Source organism: Ptiloglossa arizonensis, chromosome 3 (assembly GCF_051014685.1).
Source record: "Ptiloglossa arizonensis isolate GNS036 chromosome 3, iyPtiAriz1_principal, whole genome shotgun sequence".
Lineage (NCBI taxonomy): Eukaryota > Metazoa > Arthropoda > Insecta > Hymenoptera > Colletidae > Ptiloglossa > Ptiloglossa arizonensis.
The window spans coordinates 26,488,696-26,515,422 of record NC_135050.1 but is presented as its reverse complement, the minus strand read 5'-3'; the positions used below and the strand labels follow the sequence as shown (position 1 = coordinate 26,515,422).

The 26,727-nt window shown below is 38.3% G+C and overlaps 3 protein-coding genes across 4 annotated transcripts in view; 2 read left to right on the top strand and 1 right to left on the bottom strand.

Annotated features, from left to right (window-relative positions):
- The window catches only part of LOC143144662 (uncharacterized), a 34,850-nt gene extending 11,812 nt beyond the window's left edge, over positions 1-23,038 (top strand). The window contains exon 2 of one of the 2 annotated variants that reach the window (XM_076307303.1): positions 21,947-23,038. In XM_076307303.1, coding sequence (XP_076163418.1) covers positions 21,947-22,434 — 488 coding nt within the window. In that variant the 3' untranslated portion in view covers positions 22,435-23,038. Of the gene's footprint in view, positions 1-21,943 lie in introns of both variants that reach the window. The other variant, XM_076307302.1, reaches the window with a different exon arrangement.
- Positions 23,039-23,162: 124 nt separating this feature from the next.
- LOC143144403 (mitochondrial import inner membrane translocase subunit Tim17-B) lies at positions 23,163-26,429 on the bottom strand. The gene is made up of 2 exons (XM_076306763.1): positions 26,286-26,429; positions 23,163-25,870 (listed from the first exon to the last, which is right to left on the bottom strand). The coding sequence occupies exon 2, from the start codon at positions 25,853-25,855 to the stop codon at positions 25,367-25,369; it is 489 nt and encodes a 162-aa protein (XP_076162878.1). The 5' UTR covers positions 25,856-25,870; positions 26,286-26,429; the 3' UTR covers positions 23,163-25,366.
- Positions 24,354-25,075, top strand: LOC143144404 (uncharacterized). Its single transcript, XM_076306764.1, has 2 exons — positions 24,354-24,721; positions 24,789-25,075. The coding sequence occupies exons 1-2, from the start codon at positions 24,584-24,586 to the stop codon at positions 24,966-24,968; spliced, it is 318 nt and encodes a 105-aa protein (XP_076162879.1). The 5' UTR covers positions 24,354-24,583; the 3' UTR covers positions 24,969-25,075.
- Positions 26,430-26,727: the final 298 nt, after the last annotated feature.

Here is a 26,727-nt window from a genome sequence, read left to right as displayed (position 1 = left end):
TAAACGTTAAATAGGCTACCCTTGTTATTCTTTTTCCAAGTTCTTCGTGTCAAGTATTTAACGCACAATTATTTCGAATGAAAAATAACGGTAAACGTTGAAAAAACTGAGCCCTTATTCTTTCTCTAGGTCCTTCGTGCCAAGTATTTAACCCATTATTGCAAATGAAAAATAACGATAAACGTTAAACGAGCTACCCTCCTTATTCCTTCTCTAGGTTCTTCGTGCCAAGTATTTAAGGCACAATTATTGCAAATAAAAAATAACGATAAACGTTAAACAAGCTACCCTCTTATTCCTTCTCTAAATTCTTCGCACCAGATATCCAGCGTACAACGGTTGCAAACTGTTCCCTATTTTTAACGAGAAATACCATTAAACGACGAACAACCTGTCGTCGAATTGTCGAGCGAGGCAACTGAATGAAAATGGTCCCAATACGATTCTTATCGCGTCTCGATTCAAGAAACCGGGCAACGATCAAACATCGTCCGGTGACTCGTCAAATTGAGCAATAACGTCTCTATGGAATTCGATAATATTTAAACTTAGCGTAACAACGGCCGTTTAGCTAAATTAAGGCTCACGCGAAGTCGTAGCAGCCAGTTACGGGCGAGTCTATACTCGTCGACCTCGCGGCCGTGTTTGCGCCGTTTCATCGGTTTTACGGCATATTTCACGTTACTTATGAATAGAACAAGCGACCAACCGCCTTGATTGCACGCTTTTCGTTCGTCTACCAACCTCGGTTGTTTCACGTTCGACCGTGCACAACTCGCTCGTGTTTTGCTTTACGACGTCACGTCACGTATCACGGTCGACCTCGGAATCGACTTCGTCGCTCGCGCGGATTCTTTTTCAAAATCTGCTTCGAACACTTCCGAACGAGAACACACCGCGAGATCGCTGCACATCGAACGACGAGTATAAAAACTGATAGCTGGAGTCATTTTTCATCCGAAAATACAAAATATTCACGGAGGAAAAAATTGTACTTACACACGTGGGATCATCGTTAGATTCGTCCGGTGCATCGGTGCAGCGCGCATTGCACTTTCGATTTTTAAATCGAAGTACGCATATATTTGCACGTGAATCGATTCATTTCGTTGCTTCGAGCGTAAAAGCGTTGAGACTCGATCATTGAGGGGTGATACTTCGCGACAGAGGTTCTTAAAGTACGATGCTGATTATAAGCAGGTGGCTCGAGGATTATAATACGAGAGTGATCGAAATTTTCGTCCGGAGGGTTTTACATTGTATTCGATCGATAAGTTTGCACGCTAGGTGTGCTCGATCGGTAATTTTAAATTAGAAAAACGATGTTTTTCATTCAAACTCCCCATCTTTTTAAAACATGCATTACGAGCGAATGCATTCGAGAGAAATGATCATTTTCGAAAGTGGATCTCGGCTTGTATAAATTTTCGAAAGCCTGCATTACCAAATATTTCATATTTTCTGCGTGGATATCGAAGCGGTAAAATCGAGTTGTTCGGATACGCCTTTACATGCAAATTAGTTTCCCCGTTTCCCGTTAACATTTTGGTAAATACTTTTCTTAGCTTTGCGAATACATCGTATTGTTATCGGCGTGCGGTTCGTTGTTATCGCACATTACGAACACAACGAACGTGTCGATTCTCTCGTTACTGGTAAAACTCGTTGCGATACGTTTCGTACAACACGGAACACAATCGATAAGCAAAATCTGGAAAGCAATAGGCACTGTAGACATAAATCTATCACGAAACGAACGAATACGTGTTTGTAAATTCGCATTGTTTAACTACGGTTGCCGGTGTTACGCGATTTAACGCGACGAATACAATTTCGACGCGAAGATCGAACCATCGAATGCGAACACAAATTATAACGTGTCTGGTTGTTTCCAACGGTGCACGTGGAATGTGTACTTGTTTTTCTAAATCGAATTCTGCATTTCTTCTTCGTAAATCAATTCTTTTCGTCGTTCGGTATGTAAAAGAACCGAGACACCTGTAAAAAAGAAATGCATTATTCCATTTAAGAAACGAGTACACGTGGCACTTGCACCGTTGCACCGGACGAAAAAATTGTCATCGAAAGATGAGTTGCGTGCGAAGAGTTTCACTTCTTCTCTACGAATTTTTCGTACAAAGAGCTACAGTCTGCCAGTTTCCAGAGTCACCTCGTACATCGATATAAAAATTTTAGAAACAATCGAACAGTTCAAACGTAGAATTTGAACCGGTGTCTGGACATTTGAACGTACGTGAGGATTGCACTAAGTACTGCAATCTACATATTGTATATCTAAAGTAATGGCACCTGTTCGATTTCACGTTCATTAATATCGATGCGTATCGATTCTCAAGTGTTTTATCGGGCTGTCAAACAGGTATCGAAATAAGTTGCCATTGGTATCGGTGAGATGTATTCGTTGACATTTCTTGCAACATCGATGCAATTCGAACTCGACGGAAAAACGATGCAGAGTCTATCATCGGTGTCGTGGATTATTCGAACGATTCAACGATCGACTTCGAGCTCCGTGATCGTTGTTTTATTTCAATTCGTGAACGCGCCAAGAATTCGTTCTTTGAAGAAGAAAATAAACCAAGGTGGATTAAAAAGTATCAATTTTATTTCCAGTTACTTGTCACGGAATTCGATCGGTTGGAAATAAATCATCGTTTCGTAGCTGTCGAGAATATTTATCGTTCGAAGCTGCGGTTCAAACGTTTCTCGAAACTTTGCATCCCGGAAACTGTGCAAAAGAATATCGAAGCTGCGACGAACAATCGAAAAGGGACACAGACACCGATGATAACGTCCGAACAAGTAGATTTCTTAAGTTGTTTCATCTCGTATCAAATTCGTTTCATAAAAACAACGTTCCCTTCGAATGGAATTTTCCTTGTGTAAAAAAATAGTACCTAATCTAAGCACAAAACCAATTTCCGGGGCACCCTCTACGCAAATGGTGCAACTGCATCAACCCCTTGCATCTTCGCTCTAAACGTGAAGCTTGCTTGTAGTATTGCACGCTTGATGATAAACCGATGAAAAGTAATTTCATATTTATTTACTCGACCGTCCTTTCGATATTTCATTTACAAATTCAATATTCAGAGTGGATAGATTTAGAATATGAAATAGAATTATTACGAATTCGATAGGATTGAGTTATTTAAATATGGTAATATCAATCTTATTAGTGCGAGTGTTTAGTTTAGTATTTTTAATTTTGAAAGAAATAAAAAATTGTTCAACATTACGATACATTATATTTTTTGCTTCGATGTTAACCTCCGTAAGATCGAATTTAATAAATTTTCATTTTTCCTTTTTTTTTTTGAAACAAGTTCATTATCAATTTATACGATAATTATTCATCGAGGAAAAAGTGAATTTCGCGTTACATCGGGATATTACCTAACACTTTACGCATAATCTTTTTCATTTCCTTTTACACCTTCGATATTTGGTACAAGTGAAAGGTTCGATAGCTTCGAATTCATAACGATGTAATTTATCAACGATAAATTCAACGATTATCGTTACGTGTAAATCGATTCGATGTAACCGGCACGAGTGTAACGAGAAACGGGTGAAAATCGGTGACGGTGCGAAGTGAAAACGAACGCACGGCAAAGGGAGCTCCCGGTGCACGGAAGGAAGAATCGAGTCTGTAAAATAAAGAGGAGGAAGAACGCGGGCTCGCGAGAGAGTGGGGTAGGTAGGTCGGTCGGTTAGGTCTGGGAGCGTAGGTAGAGCGGAGCAACTGACCAGGCGGCCGAAGCCAAGCAACCCGGACGAGCGAGCAAGCGGCCGAGCGACCAGGCGAGCGAGTCGAGCGGGCAAGCGTGTTGCGGCGCAGCTAGGGCCGTCGGCGGACGCGTGAGTGAGTGGCCGATATCTCACGAGGGGATCAGAGGATCGTTCGCGTGTTTCCACCCGGGCTGCCACCCGCCCGAACCTGGCAACCCCGGATCCCGCAACTCCCGCAACAACCCTGCCAACCCGCCTGCCTGAGTAACTGACTCTCCCTTACCGCGGCCCTACCCCCTCCCTCTCGCCCCCGACACGGTGCGGGTTCGCAGGCGGCTACACCCGACACCCCACCCCCGTAACCCAGCCACCGCTCCGACAATCACCAACCCTGTCCACGTGTCTCGCTCACGGTGATTTTCATTTCCGCGGCCACTTCACCGACGATGTATCGCGCGCTCTCTGGAACCTCGATAGAGAATATCGAAACAAACGAAACGAGAGAAAACCCAACGCACCGATACGAGTCCTCGAACGACAGATGTCTCTCGAGGCGTCCACGCGGGAACCATCCCACCGCGAAACGGAGAACGCTTTTCTTTTATTACGCCACCCTAGGATACAAACTCGCCAGATCGAGGGGGACGATAAACCGTACCGTCCAGCGATGGAGGAAGAAATTAAGGGTTCCGGGGAACGATGGACGAAAGAATCTTTTTTTTCTTTTTCTTAGTCGTTTTTAACGCGATCGAGGAGAAAGTAGAACGACGAGGCTTCTCGAGCGAGGTCCAAGCTCGGTGTGTCAACGAAGGGACTTTGAATTCTATGTTGTGGAACTATTCAAACGAGAAACTATCGATGGAGTCGTATCGATCGCGAATTGCGCGCGATTAGGAAAACTCGAGAATTAAAATACAGATTTACTTAGCGAGGGGATAAACGGTGTTGCAAAACGCCGCTGGCAATGCGTCGAACGTGAACGACGATTGCTTTGATCGATGCAAATTATTTGCTTTGGAAATTCACCGGCTGGTGCGTTAAACGATACCGACACCGCTGAATACATAGTACGATAGCGTTGACGTACGCGTTTAACATTTTTACGATCGATGACGTTACCAGTGTCCGCGTCTTTTCGTCGCTCGAAGGTGGGAAACTTTTATCGAGGTATTTTCGATCGCGGACCTTACCAACGTTGCTCGAGTGTTTCCGATTGGGTAACGCAATTTTTCGAAAGCGGTTTCGCCACGATTACCACCGGCTTGCGAGTTTCATTCGTCGAAATTGTTCGCTCGCGGGAAAATGACGATCCGCGTGGTTCGTTGCACGAGATTCATCGCTGCATTGGCACCAATTGATTTTACTCGCGATTCCTCGCCGCATTGACACCAATTGATTCGCGGAGAGTAAACAGACGACGCAGGTGAACGTAACCGAGCGAACACGACAGATCGAGCAAGGCCAATAAGAACGAAATTCTCAATATGCCAAATCGACTGGCCTCGAAGCCATAAATAAAGTTGACTACACGCGCAATCGTTCCGCGCGTAAATCACCGCGGAGAAATTCGAACCTCGACAAAGGCCAAATACAGACCTATCGAAATCAATGACTTCGCGATACGTATTTCTTTTCTCTCTCTCTCTCTCTCTCGTTTTTTTCTTTCTCGACGATTTATATACAGCGAGAAATATTTTTGTGTAACATTTACGAACGAACGTTTCGAAATTTTCTCGATGCAACGATCCAACGATCCAGAACATTTTTCCAAGATTAGAAAATAAAAGAAAAAAACTTCTACGAGAACGAAAAAAGACAATGTTAACTGATCGACCGAAGTGTTCGAAATTTTTGAGAATTTGGAAAATCAAAAAAAAGGCGTAATGACTTCAAGACGACCTATTTACTTTTTCTCTCTCTTTGGACGATTTATGTATCGAGAAAAATATTTTTATTCCGGTGAACGCGTGCGTTTCTACGACTCGTGAATACGTACGAAATAGAGTTTACTGGAAAAAGGTGTCTGGTGAATTCACGAGGAAAAAGGTCGCGGAGGTTATCGACGAACCTGATGCAAATCGTGCTACGCCTAATTTTCAACGGGAAACGCTTCCACACAGTAACGCTACGACACGCAGACTGCCGTTTACACGTTCGCAAACACGAGCAATGTGGATCTCCAGTGTTCGACGCAGTCTAACCTTGCGGTGAAAAATCGAGAGGAAATCTAGGAATTAATACGTAAACAACTAGATCGAATAATATAGGTACTATTGGACTCTCCGGGTATTTAATTCAAGTTCCGACGTATTCGAAACACAATCGCCGCGATTGCAAATTAATGGTTCTTACTCTGTGGAAATGTCGAGAACTGTTCGTCCACAAATGTCATCGATCAATGGATCGTGGCTATTATTTGCGTTGTTACAAATTAGATAATACAATACTCGAAAATATGAACAGTATTCTAAATACATTGCATTTTCTCTACCTTTTCATTGTATTTGTGCAATTTGCATTGTTTCCGAATAAGATCGGTGTCAATTACTACCAAAATCTAGATTATGTTCGAAGAAGTTAATAGAGTAAATTGGTCGAGAATGGCGGTGAAAGTTTGAAAAGCGTAAAATATATTTTTCATTGTCCCGAAATATCGGAACACTCTATACGTGTATAAAAAAAGAAAAATATACTTGCGGAGCGATTATTGTTATAAATTAGATCAGTTTGTCCGTCAAGAATGATGTATTAGTTTCTAAAATTGTCGTTGCGCTGCATACGATCGTTGAATCTGTCGCATCTATAGATTTTATAAAACGGTGGGTTGTTAACCTGTAAATGCATATGATTGCAGAACCGCAGTATATTTTCGTTTCTCGTCTACCGTTGCATTTCTATGACATACTTTTGTCAATTTTTATGCAATCCCCAATGAATAGCCACTAACTAGATACTTAAATATTATTTACAATTTTCGGACCAGAACTACATATTTAAGTTTAGTAATTATCTTGTTGTAAATCGGGTTGACGGGAGAAGAAAATTTAACCCTTTGACTACAATTGGCGCTCATAGACGTTCGTCGATCCCTTGCGTGCGTTAAACGCCTATAGGCGTTCTACGCGCATATATATTCAATACAAGGGTATATTTTCCGCATACTAAGCATAGTTTACGTCAAAGTCGTCCATAGTCGAAGAAGTAAGAAACTTTAGAGCACAGCTCTATCATAGCGGCTCTAAAATTCATCGAACACTCAACGAGAGGCATCGTGCATAAATTTCGTGTTATTAAACATAAATAACAGAAATTATACCGATCAAAATTACATTTTGTCTCAAAGTCGTCCGCAGTCGAAGATTTAAGAAACTTTAGAGCACAGCTCTATCATAGCGGCTCTAAAATTCATCGAACATCTAACTAGAAGCATCGTGCATAAATTTCGTGTTGTTAAACATAAATAACCGAAATTATACCGATCGAAATTATACTTTGAGTCAAAGTCGTCCGCAGTCGAAGAATTAAGAAACTTTAGAGCACAGCTCTATCATAGCAGCTCTAAAATTCATCGAACATCCAACGAAAAGCACCGTGCACAAATTTCCTGTTATTAAACATAAATAACCGAAATCATACCGATCGAAATTACACTTTGAGTCAAAGTCGTCCACAGTCGAGGAATTGAGAAACTTTAGAGCACAGCTCTATCATAGCGGCTCTAAAATCAATCGAACACCCAACGAAAAGTACCGTGCTCAAATTTCCTGTTATTAAACATAAATAACCGAAATTATACTGATCGAAATTACACTTGGCATCAAAGTCGTCCATATTCGAAGAATTAAGAAACTTTAGAGCACAGCTCTATCATAGCGGCTCTAAAATCAATCGAACACCCAACGAAAAGTACCGTGCACAAATTTCCTGTTATTAAACATAAATAATAGAAATTATACCGATCGAAATTACACTTGGCATCAAAGTCGTTCATATTCGAAGAATTAAGAAACTTTAGAGCACAGCTCTATCATAGCGGCTCTAAAATCGATCAAACACCCAACGAGAGACACCGTGCATAAATTTCTCGTCATCAAACACGAATAACCGAAATTATACCGATCAGAATTACACCTATCGATCGATTAACAATTCCCAAACCCTCGTAATCTTATCCCGTGGCGATCATCCCGATTAAACTCGAAACGAAGTCGTCTTCGCGGGGAAGTGTCGCGAATACGAGGATGGAACCTTGGTTGCCTATCGACGGAAAGGAACCCCTTTATCGCGCGATCTTGGTACCACGGTTTGATATAATATTTAAGGGATGCCTAAATATAGACACGGCGGTGTTTATTGGCGACGTAAAACAGGTTCGATTCGAGTTCGTTAGGCGGGACGCGATTTATTGCGGCGCGAATCGCGCGAGCGTTTCCACGAGCGTTCGTCGCGTGGAACGTCAACGAACGAGCGTGGAACTTTATTACGAGGAACGCGCGTAACAGTAAAACACGATAGCGCTATTGATGCCGTTCGAGTAACAATAACGGTTTTACGAGGCTCGTTAACCGTCCCGATATTCCGTATTACCGTTCAACGGTGCCTTGTTAGTCCGCGAACGAACGAGCCGCGTTTACGCGTAAAGGCTTCCGCGCGTTCGCGGATTTAATATCGCGGTGAAACCGCGGCACGACTGTACCGCGAATTCCACGAACCGTGGATAGCTCCGGCAACGGAAAAGAGAACTAATAAGGAGAAAAAGAACAAAGAAAGAAAAATACACGCGTCGATGTTTTACGATATCTTTACTGTCCACGGTAGACGCGAAACTGCGTCAGCCTCGGGAGACCATCAAAGTCGATAAATTGAGAAATTTATTACGCGGCTTTCTTACGCGGACATTTTCTTCCGAATTGACCTCACTTTGTCCAAGTACCTTCTGCGTAAGCGTGAAAGAGTATTACGCTTGGTATACGGTAATTAGAAATTAAAAGCCGTATTCGTACCGGGAATTTCACAATTGGGTCAATTGGACATCGTTCGTGTACAGGTTTGTATTATATTTTCAGCGAACGTGAACACAGACGAAGAAATTTTCTTCGTTAACAATGACCGAACCTTTTGATTAGTTTTTTTTTTTTTTTTTGTTTCCATAGTGCAAGTACTTTGGATCATTCTCTGGGCGCGATAGTAATTTTGTTTCGTTCTTCTGGACACTCTAGAATAGAACTTTTAATCCGATTGATTATTTATTAGCGTAATTTGAAATTGTATTAGATTCGCAGCGTGGAGAAAGTCTTTTGCCGATTCTTTCATTTTTCAATTTGTTCAGTTTCATTCGTTAATGAGGGGGATGGATTGTAAATCGATTTATAAATACCATTTTCCGATAATAATAATTGTCGTAATTAGCGTCGCGTTATTGTACACGCAAATTATTTTCATAGAGCGTAAACAAGTTTGCGAGAGGATCGTTTTTTCTCTACGTGGTAGATGATTATGTAATCCACATTCACGACTCAAATATTTATTCAAACGAAGAAGCTAGATCGGTTGGCGTTATAGCGTGTAATCGGATGTGGAAATCAGATAGGTTCAAATACAGCTGAATCCTCACGGATGGTTCTTTTTTTTTCTCTCGCTGAAAGGTGTCCTGCGGAGGTAATATAAAATTCGATACACCGAAGACAAAATCGATTTCATCGACGTAGGTAAGGCAACACTGTCGGACATCGATAATAATATGTAAATTAAATTCCCTGTACCAACGAAGCAAGAATTCTTTCGATGTTCGCGAAAAGAACGAGTCGCGGATTAATCCGGACCAATGTGGAATCGTGCAATTAAGTTTTCGAGTAACGTAAAATTTCGAAATTGATAATTGTTCCCGTGTAATTTATTCGATCGACTGGATTTTCCGTAATCTTGAGAAATTGAAACAATCTCGAGAGAAAAGAACCGTCGCGAAAGATAAACGATCGAACGTTTCAAAAGTGGTCTAATGTTTCGAAATTTTTGCAAATCGTACTCATAAGAGGATGAAAAATACTGACGAAATTTCTTTGGTTTACGAAAAATTAAAAATCTCGGAGAAATAGAGTGGAAAGGCGATGTAGAACGATGGAAAAACGATGCAGGAGAATTTTATCGAAAATTTGAAAATTTAGAAACGAACATTTCGAAATTTTTGTTCATACAACGATCTAACGATCGAGCAAACTTTTCAAACATTATAAAATAAAAGAAGAAAACTTGCACGAGGAAGAAAAACGGCAATGCCGATCGATCGGCCGAAGTTTTCGAAATTTTCCTGAATTAGGAAAATCAAAGTTCTTTTTTTCTCTGTCTCATTGATTTATACACGGCGAAAAATATTTTTATTGCAATATACGGATACAATTCAGGAACGAACATTTTGAAATTTTCGCGGTACAGCGATCTAACAATCGAGCAAATTTTTCAAAAATTATAAAATAAAAGAAGAAAACTTGCACGAGGAAGAGAGACGGCAATGTCGATCGATCGACCGAAGTTTTCGAAATTTCCATGAATTTGGAAAATCAAAGGAAGGAAAGCGTAATGACTTCGAGTAGCTATTTGTTTTTTTTCTCTGTCTCTCGACTATTTGTACACCACGAGAAATATTTTTATGTAAAATTTACGAACGAACGTTTCGAAATTTTCTCGATGCAACGATCCAACGATCCGGAACATTTTTCCAAGATTAGAAAGTAAAAGAAGAAAACTTCTACGAGAACGAAAAAAGACAATGTTAACCGATCGGTCGAAGTGTTCGAAATTTTCGAGAATTTGGAAAATCAAAGGAAGGAAAGCGTAATGACTTCGAGTAGCTATTTGTTTTTTTTCTCTGTCTCTCGACTATTTATACACCACGAGAAATATTTTTATGTAAAATTTACGAACGAACGTTTCGAAATTTTCTCGATGCAACGATCCCACGATCCGGAACATTTTTCCAAGATTAGAAAGTAAAAGAAGAAAACTTCTACGAGAATGAAAAAAGACAATGTTAACCGATCGGTCGAAGTGTTCGAAATTTCCGTGAATTTGGAAAATCAAAGGAAGGAAGGCGGATAGGTACCCCTATCGAGTAGTATCTTTCCGGTAACATAATACCGAAGGACCTTCGTGGTTGCTCGCGCACACATTCATCCCCCTCCCGTTTCCTTACGTCATCTGCACCGTGCCCCCTGGCTTTTAGCCTTTGAATAATATTTGAATTGCGTAATGCTCGTCTAAAAGGGGGTCGTTACCGCATAAGGGGCAGATGATCCCGTGTGATCAACGGATTAGTTTCTTTCGAGCGTGCGATTTTATCGAGAGGATTAAGGAATGCCGTCGAGCGGGGTTAGTTAACCAAATTACTCGTACGATTATCTCCGTACATATATCAGAACCGAGTAACACTTGGCGGTAACAAAATAAAAGCGATAAAATAAATTCGATGAACGATTTCTTGCGGAACACGGGAAATACAATGTAATTTATCTCGATAAATACGAAAAGATTGCGCAACGATAAGAATAGAATCATGGTATTCGATGTAATCGTATCTCTCTGATCCTCTAGATACCATTATTACTTATCGTTATTATCGACCGTACCAACGAGAAATCCTTTGGCAAGAGTAAAGAGAAAACTATACGAAATAAAAACACTCCTTTTGGAAAATGTTCACGATTCAAACAGCACGTATTATGATAAAATCGTAGCGCGTAAAATCGAGAAAGAAAATTAAAAAAAAAAAAAGAAATTGTAAAACAATGACGCGATTGATCGAATCTCAGGATCCACGAGTCGCTGGAAGTGTGTAACACGGATCGTGGATATCTTCCGCGACGATCCAGGTGGTAAATGCAAATTTGATTAATCGTAATGGGCTTGGCGCGTAATTAAACCGTTTGTAATACAAAGTAAGATATTATTCGCGAGGTTAAGTGATCGGACGTCGGGATATTATTGATTGTATTATTCGACGAACAAATAAATCCGAATTCTTCGTTTAATAACCGCGCCGTGAAGAGAAGAACCGGCTCGAGAGCAGGAACTCTAACTCGCAGCCTTAATGTTTTCATACGCCTCGATCTCGATTCGTCTTTCCTCTTCTGTTTCCAACCCTCCGCCGATGCGTTCTCTCTTTTTCCTTTTCTTTACGGCGGGATTCTCTCGGCTGGACGCGATCGTCGGCTCGGTGCAAAAGGGATACAGAAGACGGAATCTACCGAACGTTCCCGTAGCGGAATTCAACGAGACCGAGTACCGAGTCAAAATGCAAAATAGAGGATAAACGACACCTTGTCCGCGTCGAACGGTGGTCACCGGTGACCGACGCTACGGAAATGTTTCTTCGAAGAGCTCGCAACGAACGAACCCCTAATTCTTGTAAACTTTTATGTCGCGTTACTGTCGATCGTTAAATAACAAGTTGGGGCGTGAAATAACAAGTCAGCTATGTAATTACAAGTTAGCTATGAATTAAGAAGTCGGGTATAAAGTAACAAGTTAACTATAAGGTAGTAAGTTACTTTATAAGTAACAAGTCGGCTATAAAGCAACAATTAGCTATAAAGTAATAAGTTAGCTATCAAGTAATAAGTTAGCTATAAAGTAAGAAGTCAGCTATATAGTAATAACTCAACTACAATGTAATAAGTCAGCTATAAAGTAATAAATCAGCTATAAAGCAACAATTAGCTATACAGTAATAAGTTAGCTATCAAGTAATAAGTCAGCTATAAAGTAATAACTCAACTACAAAGTAATAAGTCAACTATAAAGTAAGAAGTCAGCTATAAAGTAATAACTCAACTACAAAGTAATAAGTTAGCTATAAAGTAATAAGAAAGCTATAAAGTAATAACTCAACTACAAAGTAAGAAGTCAGCTATAAAGTAATAACTCAACTACAAAGTAATAAGTCAGCTATAAAGTAATAACTAAACTACAAAGTAATAAGTCAGCTATAAAGTAAGAAGTCAGCTATAAAGTAATAACTCAACTATAAAGTAATAAGTCAGCTTTAAGTAATAAATCAGCTATAAAGCAACAATTAGCTATAAAGTAATAAGTTAGCTATCAAGTAATAAGTCAGCTATAAAGTAATAACTCAACTACAAAGTAATAAGTCAGTTATAAAGTAAGAAGTCAGCTATAAAGTAACAACTCAACTACAAAGTAATAAGTCAGCTATAAAGTAACAAGTCAGCAATAAAGTAACAAGTTAGCTATAAAATACCAAGTTAGCTATAAAATAACAATAGAGCAAGTACATCGACGCATCATTGATATTTGTGAAAAAGTCAATATCTATATTTCAGTATACGATACTATATTGAGTATTTCTACGTTTCGTGTTACACTTTGAGCAAACGTCGAGGACATCCTCAACTATGAAAAACAATGGCAACGGTCAACGTGTTACCTCGACGTTACCGAGAACGTTCTCTCGACTTCTTTTCCTTTTCGCTCGATTCTTTTCCCTTGTTCTTTCGCTGGATTTTCGACGCCGATATTAACGTTTCTTTTAATATTCGAACACGTATATTTAGCGTACACTGCATTACTGTATTACTCGCACGACCGACGACAACTCGACAAGGAAAAGCTACACGCTAGAACATTCGATGGTCACGGTACAACATACATATTATTACAAACGCATGTTACAAACATAAATGACAATCGATGTAAATCTATGCCTCGACTGTATTACTTAAACACTATCGCAATAAAGGTAGTATTGTGGTATTCTATCGAACACTATTCCCTGTAATTTCGTACCCTGTTAATTTCCATTTGTGACGTTTCGATTTTACCTACATACAATTCGGGACAAATAATTTCACGTCGTTCCTCGTGGAATTGCACGCGCGGTTCTTTGCAATCGAGATGAAAAATTTGTACAAAATCGACCTACATTGCGGTCTACGTAAAACGATCTCGTAGTATTCCTTTCAAAAATAAACGACGCCATACTATCCACGAAACTGTCGTTAAATCGTAAGAATCCAGCTTTCCTCGTAATTATCCGATTGCACGTAACGGTTACTCTTTATTTGCACAATTATTTCGTTAGTGTCTTTCGCGATATTACCCGAGGTACCACACGAATCTCGTAAACTCCTTTCCAGAGTATTACGAACACGATAACAATATTTTATTCGTCTCTGCTATCGATAATATTATTCACCGGTGACCATCGAAATGGATCTGGTTCGGTGAATTCAGTTCCTGGTCCGTTTCGTATTTTTCTCGTGCGATTATGCGATTTCACTCGATAACGAGAAATACTCCCACCTCCTGTACGAATGGCTCGTAGTCGTTCTTTCGATCGCGGAGATCCCCTTGGAATTCGCCATCTTGGAAAATTTCTGTTATTGTTATTTTCGGCGAAAGCTTCGGTCGTGTTAAATTCTAAGAACCGTTCGATTCGTTACTCCTACAACGAAGATTCTAGGTGAATAAAAAGACAGTAATTACAAAATCGAGCATTCCTAGGTACATTCCTTGCGTAAATAAATTCCGTCCTCTGCGCGCCAAATTATAAAGCGTTCGAGGCAAATTTCTTCGTCTGGTCTACCATAACGTGACATAGTTCCATAACGGTCTTCGATCGCGACCATTTTTCAATACATTTCGATCTCTATACCGATTCATCTTTCGTTGCAATCCTCGTTGAAGAAAAAAAAACAAAAAACGAGCTACGAGTATACATTTCCCGTGATAGTAATCGCGAAATACCCGTTCGAAAAATGACCGATTCTCCGCAAGAAGCTTCAAAGAGACATAAAAAAGAAAACATAAGAAATGCTCAGAATCTCGCAAGAACTCTTCCGAAAGAAACATTCTACCAAAAGACCGATCCTTTTCGAAGGAAACGAAACAAAAACAACTCGATCGATAATATCGAATAGAGAAATTCACTCGCGCGATCCGGTTCGCGTGGAAACGATCGAACTAAATTTCTACGTTTCGAAGGAATTGGCCGTATCGTTGATACAACTCGCGCGGAAAAATAATGATTTCACGCGGACCGGGTGTATCGATTTTCGTAAAAATCGCCAAGTACGTGTAAGAGATCGATTCGGTGGTGAACGAGTCGCGTATTGGATCGCGAAACGTGTTTAGACATTTCGACGATGAAAAAATCGACGATCGAGGTCGTATTATTTGATCGAGCCCGTACGGAATGGCTGTTCGTACGAAACGAGGTGTAAAAATTGGAAATTGTTCGGGCGGTAGAATTCGAGGTCCGCGAGCGTAATCTACCGGCTTTCCCCCTCTCGCGCCAATTTCCTTCCCCCCTCCGCCATCGTTTCAGGCGTTTTCACTCGGCAGGCGCCGCGTAAAATAATAATATTAAGCCAGGTGAGATTTAATCGGGGGGGCCTTTGAACGAAGCCGGACTGGCATGCATGCCTCGGAACCGCGTCTAGGTGTTACCTGTGTTAACCCGCGCGTGCACGCTCGCACTCGCTCGCTCGCACTCGCTCGCTCGCTCGCGCTCGAGCACACGCCCGCGGCGATCGCTCGTGTTGGTGCACGCGCGCACACGTGGAAACGGAATCGCATTCGTGTTTAGGCGGCGAGCTTAAGTGCACTTTGGTCGATCGTCGTTGCTGGCGCAACGTGGGATACAATAATTCGTTGCTCCGTTAATGTTCGGGACATCGACGACAGTGTACGGGTTCCCTTTATCACGAGCGTTGAAACGCTAGCGAAAATCACACTTTCGAATCGCTGTATGTTGGTTACGATGGAAATAGTTTCGAGAAACGACGAAATGTCAATTGAATCGATGCGAACACGATGAATAACACCAATGGAATCGTAATAGATACGAACATGAAAAATAACACTAATGGAACTATAATCGATACAGAACCGAAAAATAACACTAATAAAACTATAATCGATACAGAACGGAAAAATAACACTAATAGAACTATAATCGATGCAAACCCGAAGAATAACACTAATGGAATCGTAATAGATACGGAACCGAAAAATAACACTAATGGAATCATAATAGATACAGAACGGAAAAATAACACTAATGGAATCATAATCGATACAGAACGGAAAAATAACACTAACGGAATCATAATCGATACAGAACGGAAAAATAACACTAATGGAATCATAATCGATACAGAATCGAAAAATAACACTAATGGAACTATAATCGATACAGAACCGAAAAATAACACTAATGGAATCATAATCGATACAGAATCGAAAAATAACACTAATGGAACTATAATCGATACAGAATCGAAAAATAACACTAATGGAATCATAATAGATACGGAACCGAAAAATAACACTAATGGAATCATAGTCGATACAGAACCGAAAAATAACACTAATGGAATCATAATCGATACAGAACGGAAAAATAACACTAATGGAATCATAATCGATACGAAACCGAAACATAACACCAATGGAACTATAATATAATCGATACGAAACCGAAAAATAACACCAATGGAACTATAATCGATACGAACCCGAAGAATAATACTAATGGAACTATAATCGATACAGAATGGAAAAATAACACTAATGGAATCATAATCGATACAGAACCGAAAAATAACAGCAAAAGAACCTTTAATTTTCGGTCCTGTATCGATTACGATTCCATTGGTGTTATTTTTCGGTTTTGTACCAATTATGGTTTCATTCTAGAGAATGTTAATACATTCTTATATCGATTACGTTACGATTTTTCATTCGTATCGAATTTGCGTGAACGTCAACACGTACGAAACGTTTTAAGTAGGGTATTAAATATTCGAAGAGAATTTATTATAAAAGTATTGTATTTTAGGAATTATTTTTCGGTATTTAAACTTTCCTCACGAGTGAATTCCATTTTTTTAAATTACTCTGAGACATCTTAGTCGCTCGCAAATTGAAAAATCCGGTCACAGATCAAAGCAACGATTTCCTTCTCGTTCGCTAAACGAGAAACCTGCCGAACGAGAAAACGTACGAACAGTTGAATTCGTTACACTGTACAACATTGATTAAAATACACGCTCCACGAGAATGCGATCACTTGTTATTTATAAAAAATGATCACGGGTACACCGTCGTCGATGCAGACGTTTTTATAAAAATTCATAAGGTACCAAGCACGAAGAAAGCGCATGTAGACTCGCCCCTTGGAAAATAATTAACATTGTCAAAGACCCCGTTAACTACGCGCTATCGCGGTCTTTAATCCGTCGCAATCTGTCTATTCCTTTATTCCGTCACCTCTCACCCTTTCCCTCGACGCCTCGTCCTGTTCTCATTTGCTTCCAGGACGAATAATTTCCGGCCTCGGAACATTCGCTCCGTACCCCTAGCGGACTCGCGTTCGCGATCGAACTTTTTCTATCCTCCGAGCATAATAAGGGTCGTAGACGTTACGATTTATCGTGCGTTCTTTTCGGTACAACTGCTCGGACCATAATCGTAACGTATGCTACCAAAAAACATCTAAATCCTCCAAGTGTAATAAGGGTCGTACACCTTACATTTTATCGTAAATTTTGTTTCGTACTGTTCGAACCAAAATAACGTACTTTGTCAAAAAGAAAATATTTAAATCCTCCAAGTGTAATAAGAGTCGTATATGGTACGATTTATCGTAAATTGTGTTTCGTACTCTTCGAACCAAAATAACGTACTTTGTCAAAAAAATATCTAAATCCTCCAAGTGTAATAAGGGTTGTACACGTTACTTACTTGTTATTTATATAAATTTTCTTTCGTACTGATCGAACCAAAATAACGTACTTTGTCGAAAAGAAAATATTTAAATCCTCCAAGTGTAATAAGAGTCGTATATGGTACGATTTATCGTAAATTTTGTTTCGTACTCTTCGAACCAAAATAACGTACTTTGTCAACAAAAAAAAAAAAAAAATATCTAAATCCTCCAAGTGTAATAAGGGTCGTACACCTTACATTTCATCGTAAATTTTGTTTCGTACTGTTCGAACCAAAATAACGTACTTTGTCGAAAAGAAAATATTTAAATCCTCCAAGTGTAATAAGAGTCGTATATGTTACGATTAATCGTAAATTTTGTTTCGTACTGTTCGAACCAAAATAACGTACTTTGTCGAAAAGAAAATATTTAAATCCTCCAAGTGTAATAAGAGTCGTATATGTTACGATTAATCGTAAATTTTGTTTCGTACTCTTCGAACCAAAATAACGTACTTTGTCAAAAAAAAAAGAATATCTAAATCCTCCAAGTGTAATAAGGGTTGTACACGTTACTTACTTCTTATTTATATAAATTTCTTTCGTACTGTCCAAACCAAAATTGTAACGTTCACGATCAAAGACCAACTAAATCCTCCAAATATAACAAAGATCGTACACGTAACGTTTGATCGTAAATTTAATTTCGTACTCTTCCAATCGAACGAACGTACTTTGTCCTCCAAGTGTAATAAGGGTCGTACGCGTTACGATTGATCGTAAATTTTGTTTCGTACCGTTCGAACGAAAATCGTAAGGTAACGCAAAATTGTACAATTGATACTGTATCCACCGCGAGCGACTCGTACAAACGGATACATTTGTCGTCACGATTCATCGTAACGTGCAAGTGTCTTCGTGATTGTACAAGTGTCCCGCGAGACACGATTTCCCCCTCTCGATGGAATATTTCGTTCGGTGAATCCTTGAGTCGACTCGAAAGGATAATAAAAGATCGAGGAAGGATCACCATTTCCGAAGTTTCACGGAAACTGGTAATACTGGTCCGATGAACGCTGAACGTTACTCAAACCGACGCGATCGCGTGGCGTTCGGATCGGTAAACCGCGCTAATAATTTCAATGAATGTTATTAACGTCCGTCGCGGAGGAAATTCTAATTACCGTGAAGCCGTGGTAGCGATTAATCGAAAGCGATACGCTTATTTCGCTCGAGTAAACGTTTCCACGAACAGTCGTCGCTCGAGATTTGTCTTTCCAGAAATGAAATCGGACGTAAGAGCTGATTAAATCGCGAACGAACATCGCGCGACGTGTATCGCGCGAGTTTTATCGATTACTCGCTGGCAAGACGGTAATACGGATTACGCGAGTTTTGCTTCTATTTTGCAAATTACAGCGCTACTCCTATGTCGTAAAAGAAGATGGCAACCCTGAACAATGTTCCCGCGTCTCGTTTCCATTTGTCGAAATACATTCTCAATGTGTATTCCATGACGAGGAAACTACCTTGTTAATAATCTGTTTCGAAGTACCTCACCGGACAAACGAGACTTTCGTTATATTTGCTTTGTTTATAATTGCTTGTGCTTGATCGAATATACACTGATCTTCGGGAAATGAAATATAGGGAAAGATTCCCCGGTACGAACCACTTTAAGTTTTCATTTTTTATTGTGGACTAAAATCGGAGAAATGGTTTCCAATTGATAAAAATGGAAATTTTAGAAAAGAAAATTCTAGCGTAAATTGTATTTGATAAATGGCGGGCAATTTGTCTTTATAAATTCAACGATAAGGATGTATATCATTGAACAATTGACAATAATGAGAATATAATTCGAACCGGACGAAAAATATATCCAGTACCGAGTAGTTATTCGGTTAGTTGATTTCTAGATATTGAGGGAAAAATACAAACAATGTAGAAACCAATGAACGAAACGAATCTTCTCGACATAGTATCGAAAACGTATTTTCAATGAAAGTAGAGCCATTAAAGAAATTGCTGAAGATATCGCCGGTTAACGTTACCAACGTAATCGAGTGATAAAACAGGATAAAAATCGATTAAAACGATAGAATTTCTGTATATTATGTATCGTTAAATTTATTTTGAAAAAGACGTTTAATCCTATGTAAAAAGATAATACACGTATAGTAACATAAATCTACGTACACCCACGTAACATGGAATGAAATGTTAACGTGAATCAAGAACACGTGTCATTATAGAACTTCTTGTGTTTACAACTGATAAGCCAAAATATATAGCAATAGAAACGTAAATTTTAATATACGTGCAAATTATCGCGACACATTTTCTATCTACCAGTCGTTGCATTCTAAGATGCACGTTCACTCTCGTGACTAACTGTAGCTTATTAGACACCAGAGACCGTAGTTCCAATAGGAAACTATTCGTCGAAATTTACCATATATTCTTCTCGTGTTTCGATCGGTAATCCTTTAATAATACTGAAAATTAATTACAACTTCGTTGTAGAATAGAAGTTCATTTCCATCTTATTTCCAAGCGAAACGTTCCCCGAGGATAGAAACGCAACTATCAAAGTTCGAGAAAAATTTAGAAAAGTTTCAACGTCCAACGTTAACGACTCTCGACTGCACGTAGACCGCGCCAGCTAGCGAGATACAACAGCGCCGTATATAAAATCAACGGCAGCGCGCTCTGTCCTCCCGCTAAGGTGCTAAATTGATGAATGAGTCGTGAAAACGGAAAACATTTCATTGTATCACGTCCGCCGTGGCTAATAGAACTTGTCCAACTTGATTATTCGGGCTCGAAGATGCGAGGGGCTTAATGGCCACGGTCCAAGTTCGGGACGCGTTGTTTAAGTGACTGATGTTTTCGGATCGTTCGTAGAATACGCGAGATACGGGTTCGTTCGTGCTCGAACGACGACCGTGCGCTACGTTCGTTGCATCGTACGAGCGAAATTTACGAATTAAAATGTGGAAAAAAAAAAAGAAAAATATTCCACAACGAACAAGCACACGAAACGATACGGGCAAACACGGGTAAAAAAGATGTGGCTCTAAGGCGGTGCCTTGACAGTTTCGTCCACCCTCTACCATTAAGTAAATTGACTTCCACATACCGGCGAACTAAATAACAATCTAATTTCCATAATGCGTAAACGTCACCACCTTTCCCCATCAGAACGCATCGCTCGTTTTATCCTGAATAACTGCATCGTCTTACGAAACTCTACGAATAACAAAGACGCAATAACAAGGTGGACGAATTTCCGTATAGTTCGAAAATTCGAGTCGCGTTTGAAGGTTAACTTCCTCCCAGGCAAACGCACGTAGTACGGTCTTATCCGTTAGACACGATATACATTTTGTTTATTCCGTAGGCAATTCTATTCCGCGGTGATAATAATAAACATAAATAAACAGTAAGATTTGCGAGAAGAAAAATTCGCAAGATCGTTATTATATGAATACGAATGCGTCTAGGTTATATCGATGTTAGAATATAAACGGTACAAGAATTCGCGTTAAATAACACTTTAAAACTTACATAGCTGGTAACACGAACGTACTCGTGAAATGTTCAATCGATTTTACACGAAACACTGGAAGAGCAGACGTTGTTCGAGCAATGACGATATTATTCCAATCGCTCGACAAAATCCAACGTGACAGTTGACCACTGTACGATTGGTAGTTGTCCACACGTACGGAATTCGTCAAATGCACAATTAGACATGGAATCGAAAAATATCTCTGAAACTACACAGATTTATGGTGTAACGAAAATCGTAATGAGAAGGTTCGGTTGAACAATGTCTTTGGAATGACCAACGCAGTCAGTCGATATATGCAGGCAAAGTAAAACGAAGTAACGATGTATCGTTAACATTAGGTAACAGCTGATGCAATTTGATCCAGATTTAGGGTTTAACCCTATTGGTCCGCTACAGTTGAACAGGTTCGCTCGTAAGGACACTGACCAGCTGTGTTGGACAACAAACGGCTGTCCATCGAAGGACTAGAGTTAAGCTTAATTCGGCTTATATTGCCTTTAACCTCTACGATGGACACGTTGAGCACGTACACCAGGAATTAACGAATATAATCAAGCTTGTGTAGAAACGTAAACCAAATATGTGTCCGTTGACGTGTTCCGAGTATTAGCGATAATTAAATTGTTAACCCTCCGAAGCTTTAATTAAACAATTCTACTCTACAATTAGAAAAGATCCTAACCTTCCCAGTTTTTAAATGTCATACGAAACTAGTAACCAAAAGTTAGAAATTGCACTGCCAGTAATATTCCTTGCAAACAACAAAACAACGTACACCTAATCTAAATGTATTATTTATATAATCAGTGAAAATAACTTCGCGTTAACTGACAGTAAGGTTTATATTAAATTACCTGAGAATAAAAAAAGAAAACTTAATATCTGTTGCAGCAGGAAAAACAAATCCAAGTGTGGGCGAATTCGGTGGCAGCACGATCAGGGGTACCAGCGTATCCACATACCCGAATTCCACGAACGGTCCTGTAAACTGCCTTACCGGCGGTCCATTGGCCGGTATAGCAGGTGGATTCAATAACACTGGCCGAACCAATTTCACGAACAAACAGCTCACGGAACTCGAGAAAGAGTTCCATTTCAACAAGTACCTGACCAGGGCAAGACGCATCGAAATCGCGTCAGCGTTGCAACTAAATGAAACGCAAGTGAAAATTTGGTTCCAGAACAGAAGAATGAAGCAGAAGAAAAGGATGAAGGAAGGCTTGATACCGGCTGAGAATGCGACGGTGGCGCCGATTAGCGGCGCTCGGAGTAGCAGTAACTCACCGACCAGTTCTTCGAGCCACGAAACCGGTGGTCTCGGTTTATCTAATTTTACGAACGACAATAGTCGAGAATCACCACCCTCTTCTTTGAAAGATTGACGCGTTCTTTGCTGCAGCAACGAACGAATTTACGGTTTACGACTTAGCGACGATTGGTGAAAGTCGAAAGAAAACGGAAACTTATTTCAAATTTCCCGCGACTCGGATGGTAATTTGAATCGATTCCCCTGCTGCAGCAACAGACGATAATCGTTATCTCGATAGAATGTGAAAAATCAATTATAACGAAACAAAAAATTATGCGCGAATTGTTCTTGTAATAATATATTACACAATCTCCCCATGATCTTGCAAATCAACTATCAAAATTAATCGAATATAGAATAGAAATTCAACGACATATATACCAATTGTACGAATTATTTATTTTGTTTTTAATTCGTGTATGCCGTGAAGGCAATATTAATAGAATCGATCTGCGAGATTGATTCTTGGAATCGTCCCGCAAGGTTACCATATACCTCAGTTTGTGTAAATGGTATAACAATATTTATATATGTAATTATAAATACCAATGATTAAATACAGTATATCCTGTAAAAAAAAAAAACTGTGAAAATACTATTTTGGATGCTTATCAGTTGCATCTAGAGATTTATCTTCCTTTTGGCGAGGACAATTATTGTTTAATGTTATCATTTTTATTTTTATTCTGTCCTGTAAATAGCTTTTATCTTGTACTTTTGAAAAATTAAAATATATTTAAAAGAAAATAATACATCGATGAAAAATTTAGGTAATTCAAGAACTGTAAATCACTATGAAAATTCTTTGTAAATTTTGTATTTTTAAACTTATTAGATATTGACAGAAATATTCTAAAACTCCTGTTACTCTAACGTAACTAAATAGTACGGATGATCTTTATAATTGTGTCGTCGCGTTAATATATTATAACCATATCATAATGATAGCATGGTAACAGTAGTTGTGCTCCCAATTTGAATATCTTCTGTATGTATATGTATATAAAATTTAATGCAAGTCTTGCATCATTGACAGTGTATATCATTATACGTTAATAAATCAGAAAATTGAAAATGGACAAGTCAGAGGGCACATCACTTATATAGTTAATCGTACAAAATCGAAATGCATGAACTCTACTGTATAATGAAATAGTCTTTGAATGACAAGATTAGTATTGATTCTATTTAACTTAACTCGACCACTCGAAAGTTTACAAATTAATATAATCGTATAATTGTATGGATTATATTGTGATCCATTAAAAAGTTCTGTACCTAAATAAATTCACATATGATAAATTGTGATTAATCTGTAGTGTTACGTAGAATTCTATAGAAAGAATAAAGTATTATTATATTACTCTAGGAAGGAAACTTATAAAACCCACTGAAACTGCCCAAAGTAAAATGACTTGCATATGACATATGCTTATGTTCCATCTACCATAACTCCAACAATAATTGAAATCGTGCAAATCTACAGTATCGAAGAATAAAGATATATCTTATAATATAGTCAATATTGTATTAGATTAAAATTAAATTTCATGTCATACAGGACGACGTATAGTCTCCCACAATATAAAAATAAAAGAATCTTGTTTAATATTTAGATATTAAAAAAGAATTACACTTTAGGGTTCGCTGAAACCATGTTTACGTAATGTGTACTACACCAAGAAGGCGTCCGCTTAATTTTTCAAATAAATCGATATTTTGATCTCAAATTAAATTTACCCACTTCAAGTCATATTAGACGTCCCAGTGAATCCATAAAATATCAACAACGGATTTTTTTGCTATCTTTAATCATTTCTAAAACATCTTACATAAGTACTCTCCCTATCCATTTTAATTATTTTATATCTTCTAGCGTTGATTTGAAATTTGAAATTCAGGTTAACAAACTTTCTAAACAAGCATCTCAAATCAGATATATGACGACCGTACTGAAGTTATCCGCGTATAAGGTTGGCAAACTTGTATCTTCGTAACAACAAACAACACCTAAAGTCATGAGCTCAAAGTCACAAGATCGGATCAAATTTAGTCATTAATTACTGCGATTTGTACATCTACCATTCGTAAAAAAAAATTAACGAATAAAACAACTCTTTAGATTATAAAATAAAAATATGATTCACGAAGAACACTTGTCTCATTTGAATAACGTTAAAAACGTAATAACTTCATAAAATACGTAACAATAGTATTGGAGAATGGACGACCACATGGGTAAGCCTAATTTAAAAATGAATGCTAACGAATTACTCGCTTTTCAAAGAGATTTGAAACAAGAAAAAGAACTTCTTCTAAATATATTGTCAAAAATAGATAACCAAGTACACAGACTACAGGTACATACTTTACTTATATCATTTTTTTCAAGCAGATGCAATACTTTTCATTGCGAAAACTTTTCAGGTTGAACAGCTTCATTTATTAGGATTAATAAACAAATCGTTGAAGAATTCGGAAGAAAAATCAGAGTCACACGAATCTATATACGAGGCACAAGAACAAGACTCAACAACTAAATCCTTGGACTTGTCTATAGCTTCAAGCTTTAAATATTTCCAAGAAGAAGACGAAGATGATGTTTAGAAAGATTAAATAAATTGTAAATCTTAAGGAAATTATAAATCATACATTTGTACATATTATCGATAATAACTTACTTAATTTCACAAAAGAATGAAATCTGAACTTAATATATTGTCGCTTTATTTTACCAATATATATTATTATAATATTTCGTCAATATATTCAAACAAACTGTCGCATTTGTCTTTTAACAGTTTAATAAAAGTACAGAAAGAAACAGTGTCGAATAAAAAACGAACTATTATTATTTCTTAAAACAAAGGATTCAATTGTCTATACAAATTTGCCATACTAAGAATAAGATAGTTTTTAACTACGATCATTTTGACAAAATTAAAATATTTGTACTTAATTAGTCGAGTGGTATTTGAAATGTGTCTAAAGTATTTATGCATGCTTCATGATGGATATTTTTGGGGCTGTGGCCCAAGATGCGATGGATCATCGTCATAAGACACAGGTTTAAATTGTTCGGCTGACATACGTGTGAAAAATATTCCTACACCTTCTATTAAAGCTAATAATATTCCACCAATGATTGCACTACCAGCCATTGCTGGTAAACCATTTCTTGCTGCAAGTATACCACCGGTCGCTGCTCCACTAATAATAGAATTCCAAGGATCTTCCTTTTTCCTAAGATGAACCAATGTGCAGTCTATTGTGGAAAACATACCACCCCATAGTGCAAAATTTCCAGCAATAATTGGAGACCGTTGTTTAACAGCCATTAAACTTCCATGAAATCGTTTGCTTAGTCCACTAGGTGCATTTCGAAATCCTTTAATACTTTGAAATATGCCACCACCGATTGCACCCATAGTGAATGCACCACCACAGTCATCTACTATACGCCATGGGCATGGTTCTCTCGCATATTCTTCCATTCCTTAATTAATTACCTATAAGAGAAGACTCGTATTTAATATAGTTTTAGTACTTCCATAGAATATAAAAATTGGATAACTGGGAGAAATGTTATTATTAATTTCAAAATCATATAAAAAATAGAATGTAACCAATTTATAAGGTTCATCGATTCGTAATTTTATTAAAGTGTTTCATTTGTAATAGCAAATATTCAAGATACCACTTAAAAATAATGTTTAATACTAATTTCTTTGTTCTAAATCACTATAAAAAAATACATGAAAAATAACATATACCGTAAGCGAGGTTATGTGTTCAAACCTCGTGTATAATTAGTCAACATGTGGATAACAATTCTAAACAGTGCAAAATATGTTTCGGTGTAGCTATTCTAAATGCATTAATATAAACATTTCTACCCATTTACCATAAAATTGTTTGAAATACCTTTAATGCCGAGGTACAAGATGCCTCGAGCACGACACTGTGATAAACGTAACTACGTTAATGAATCTTCGTACTCGAACAAAATTTTACACCATCGTAAAAAACGAAGCGGTACAAAGGTATTTAATACAGTGAATAAATAATTTTCCATACTTTGTTCAATAATTTCGAGAAACCTTTTACGAATACATTTTCTCTTAACACTTTTCTTGATTACATTCGAATTCATTCATACGAGTAATGTTACGATTTTCAGCCCGCGTTACATGAGATTTTAAAATAAAATTATCATACAAGATACAGTACGATTATATTCTCTTGGATGGATCATGTAATCGATAACATTATATGTAATCAAGCAAACGATTAATAAGAATTTTTGTGTTAAATACTCGCTTTAAATGCGAAACAAATTTTCAGTTCGGTGGACGTTCGACTGGCG

Bases quoted from the DNA above. Each gene is read 5' to 3' on its own strand.
- LOC143144404 (XM_076306764.1), top strand. From the start codon at position 24,584: ATGGACGACCACATGGGTAAGCCTAATTTAAAAATGAATGCTAACGAA. The intron at 24,722-24,788 runs GTACATACTTTA...AAAACTTTTCAG, and splicing joins ACCAAGTACACAGACTACAG to GTTGAACAGCTTCATTTATT.
- LOC143144403 (XM_076306763.1), bottom strand. From the start codon at position 25,855: ATGGAAGAATATGCGAGAGAACCATGCCCATGGCGTATAGTAGATGAC.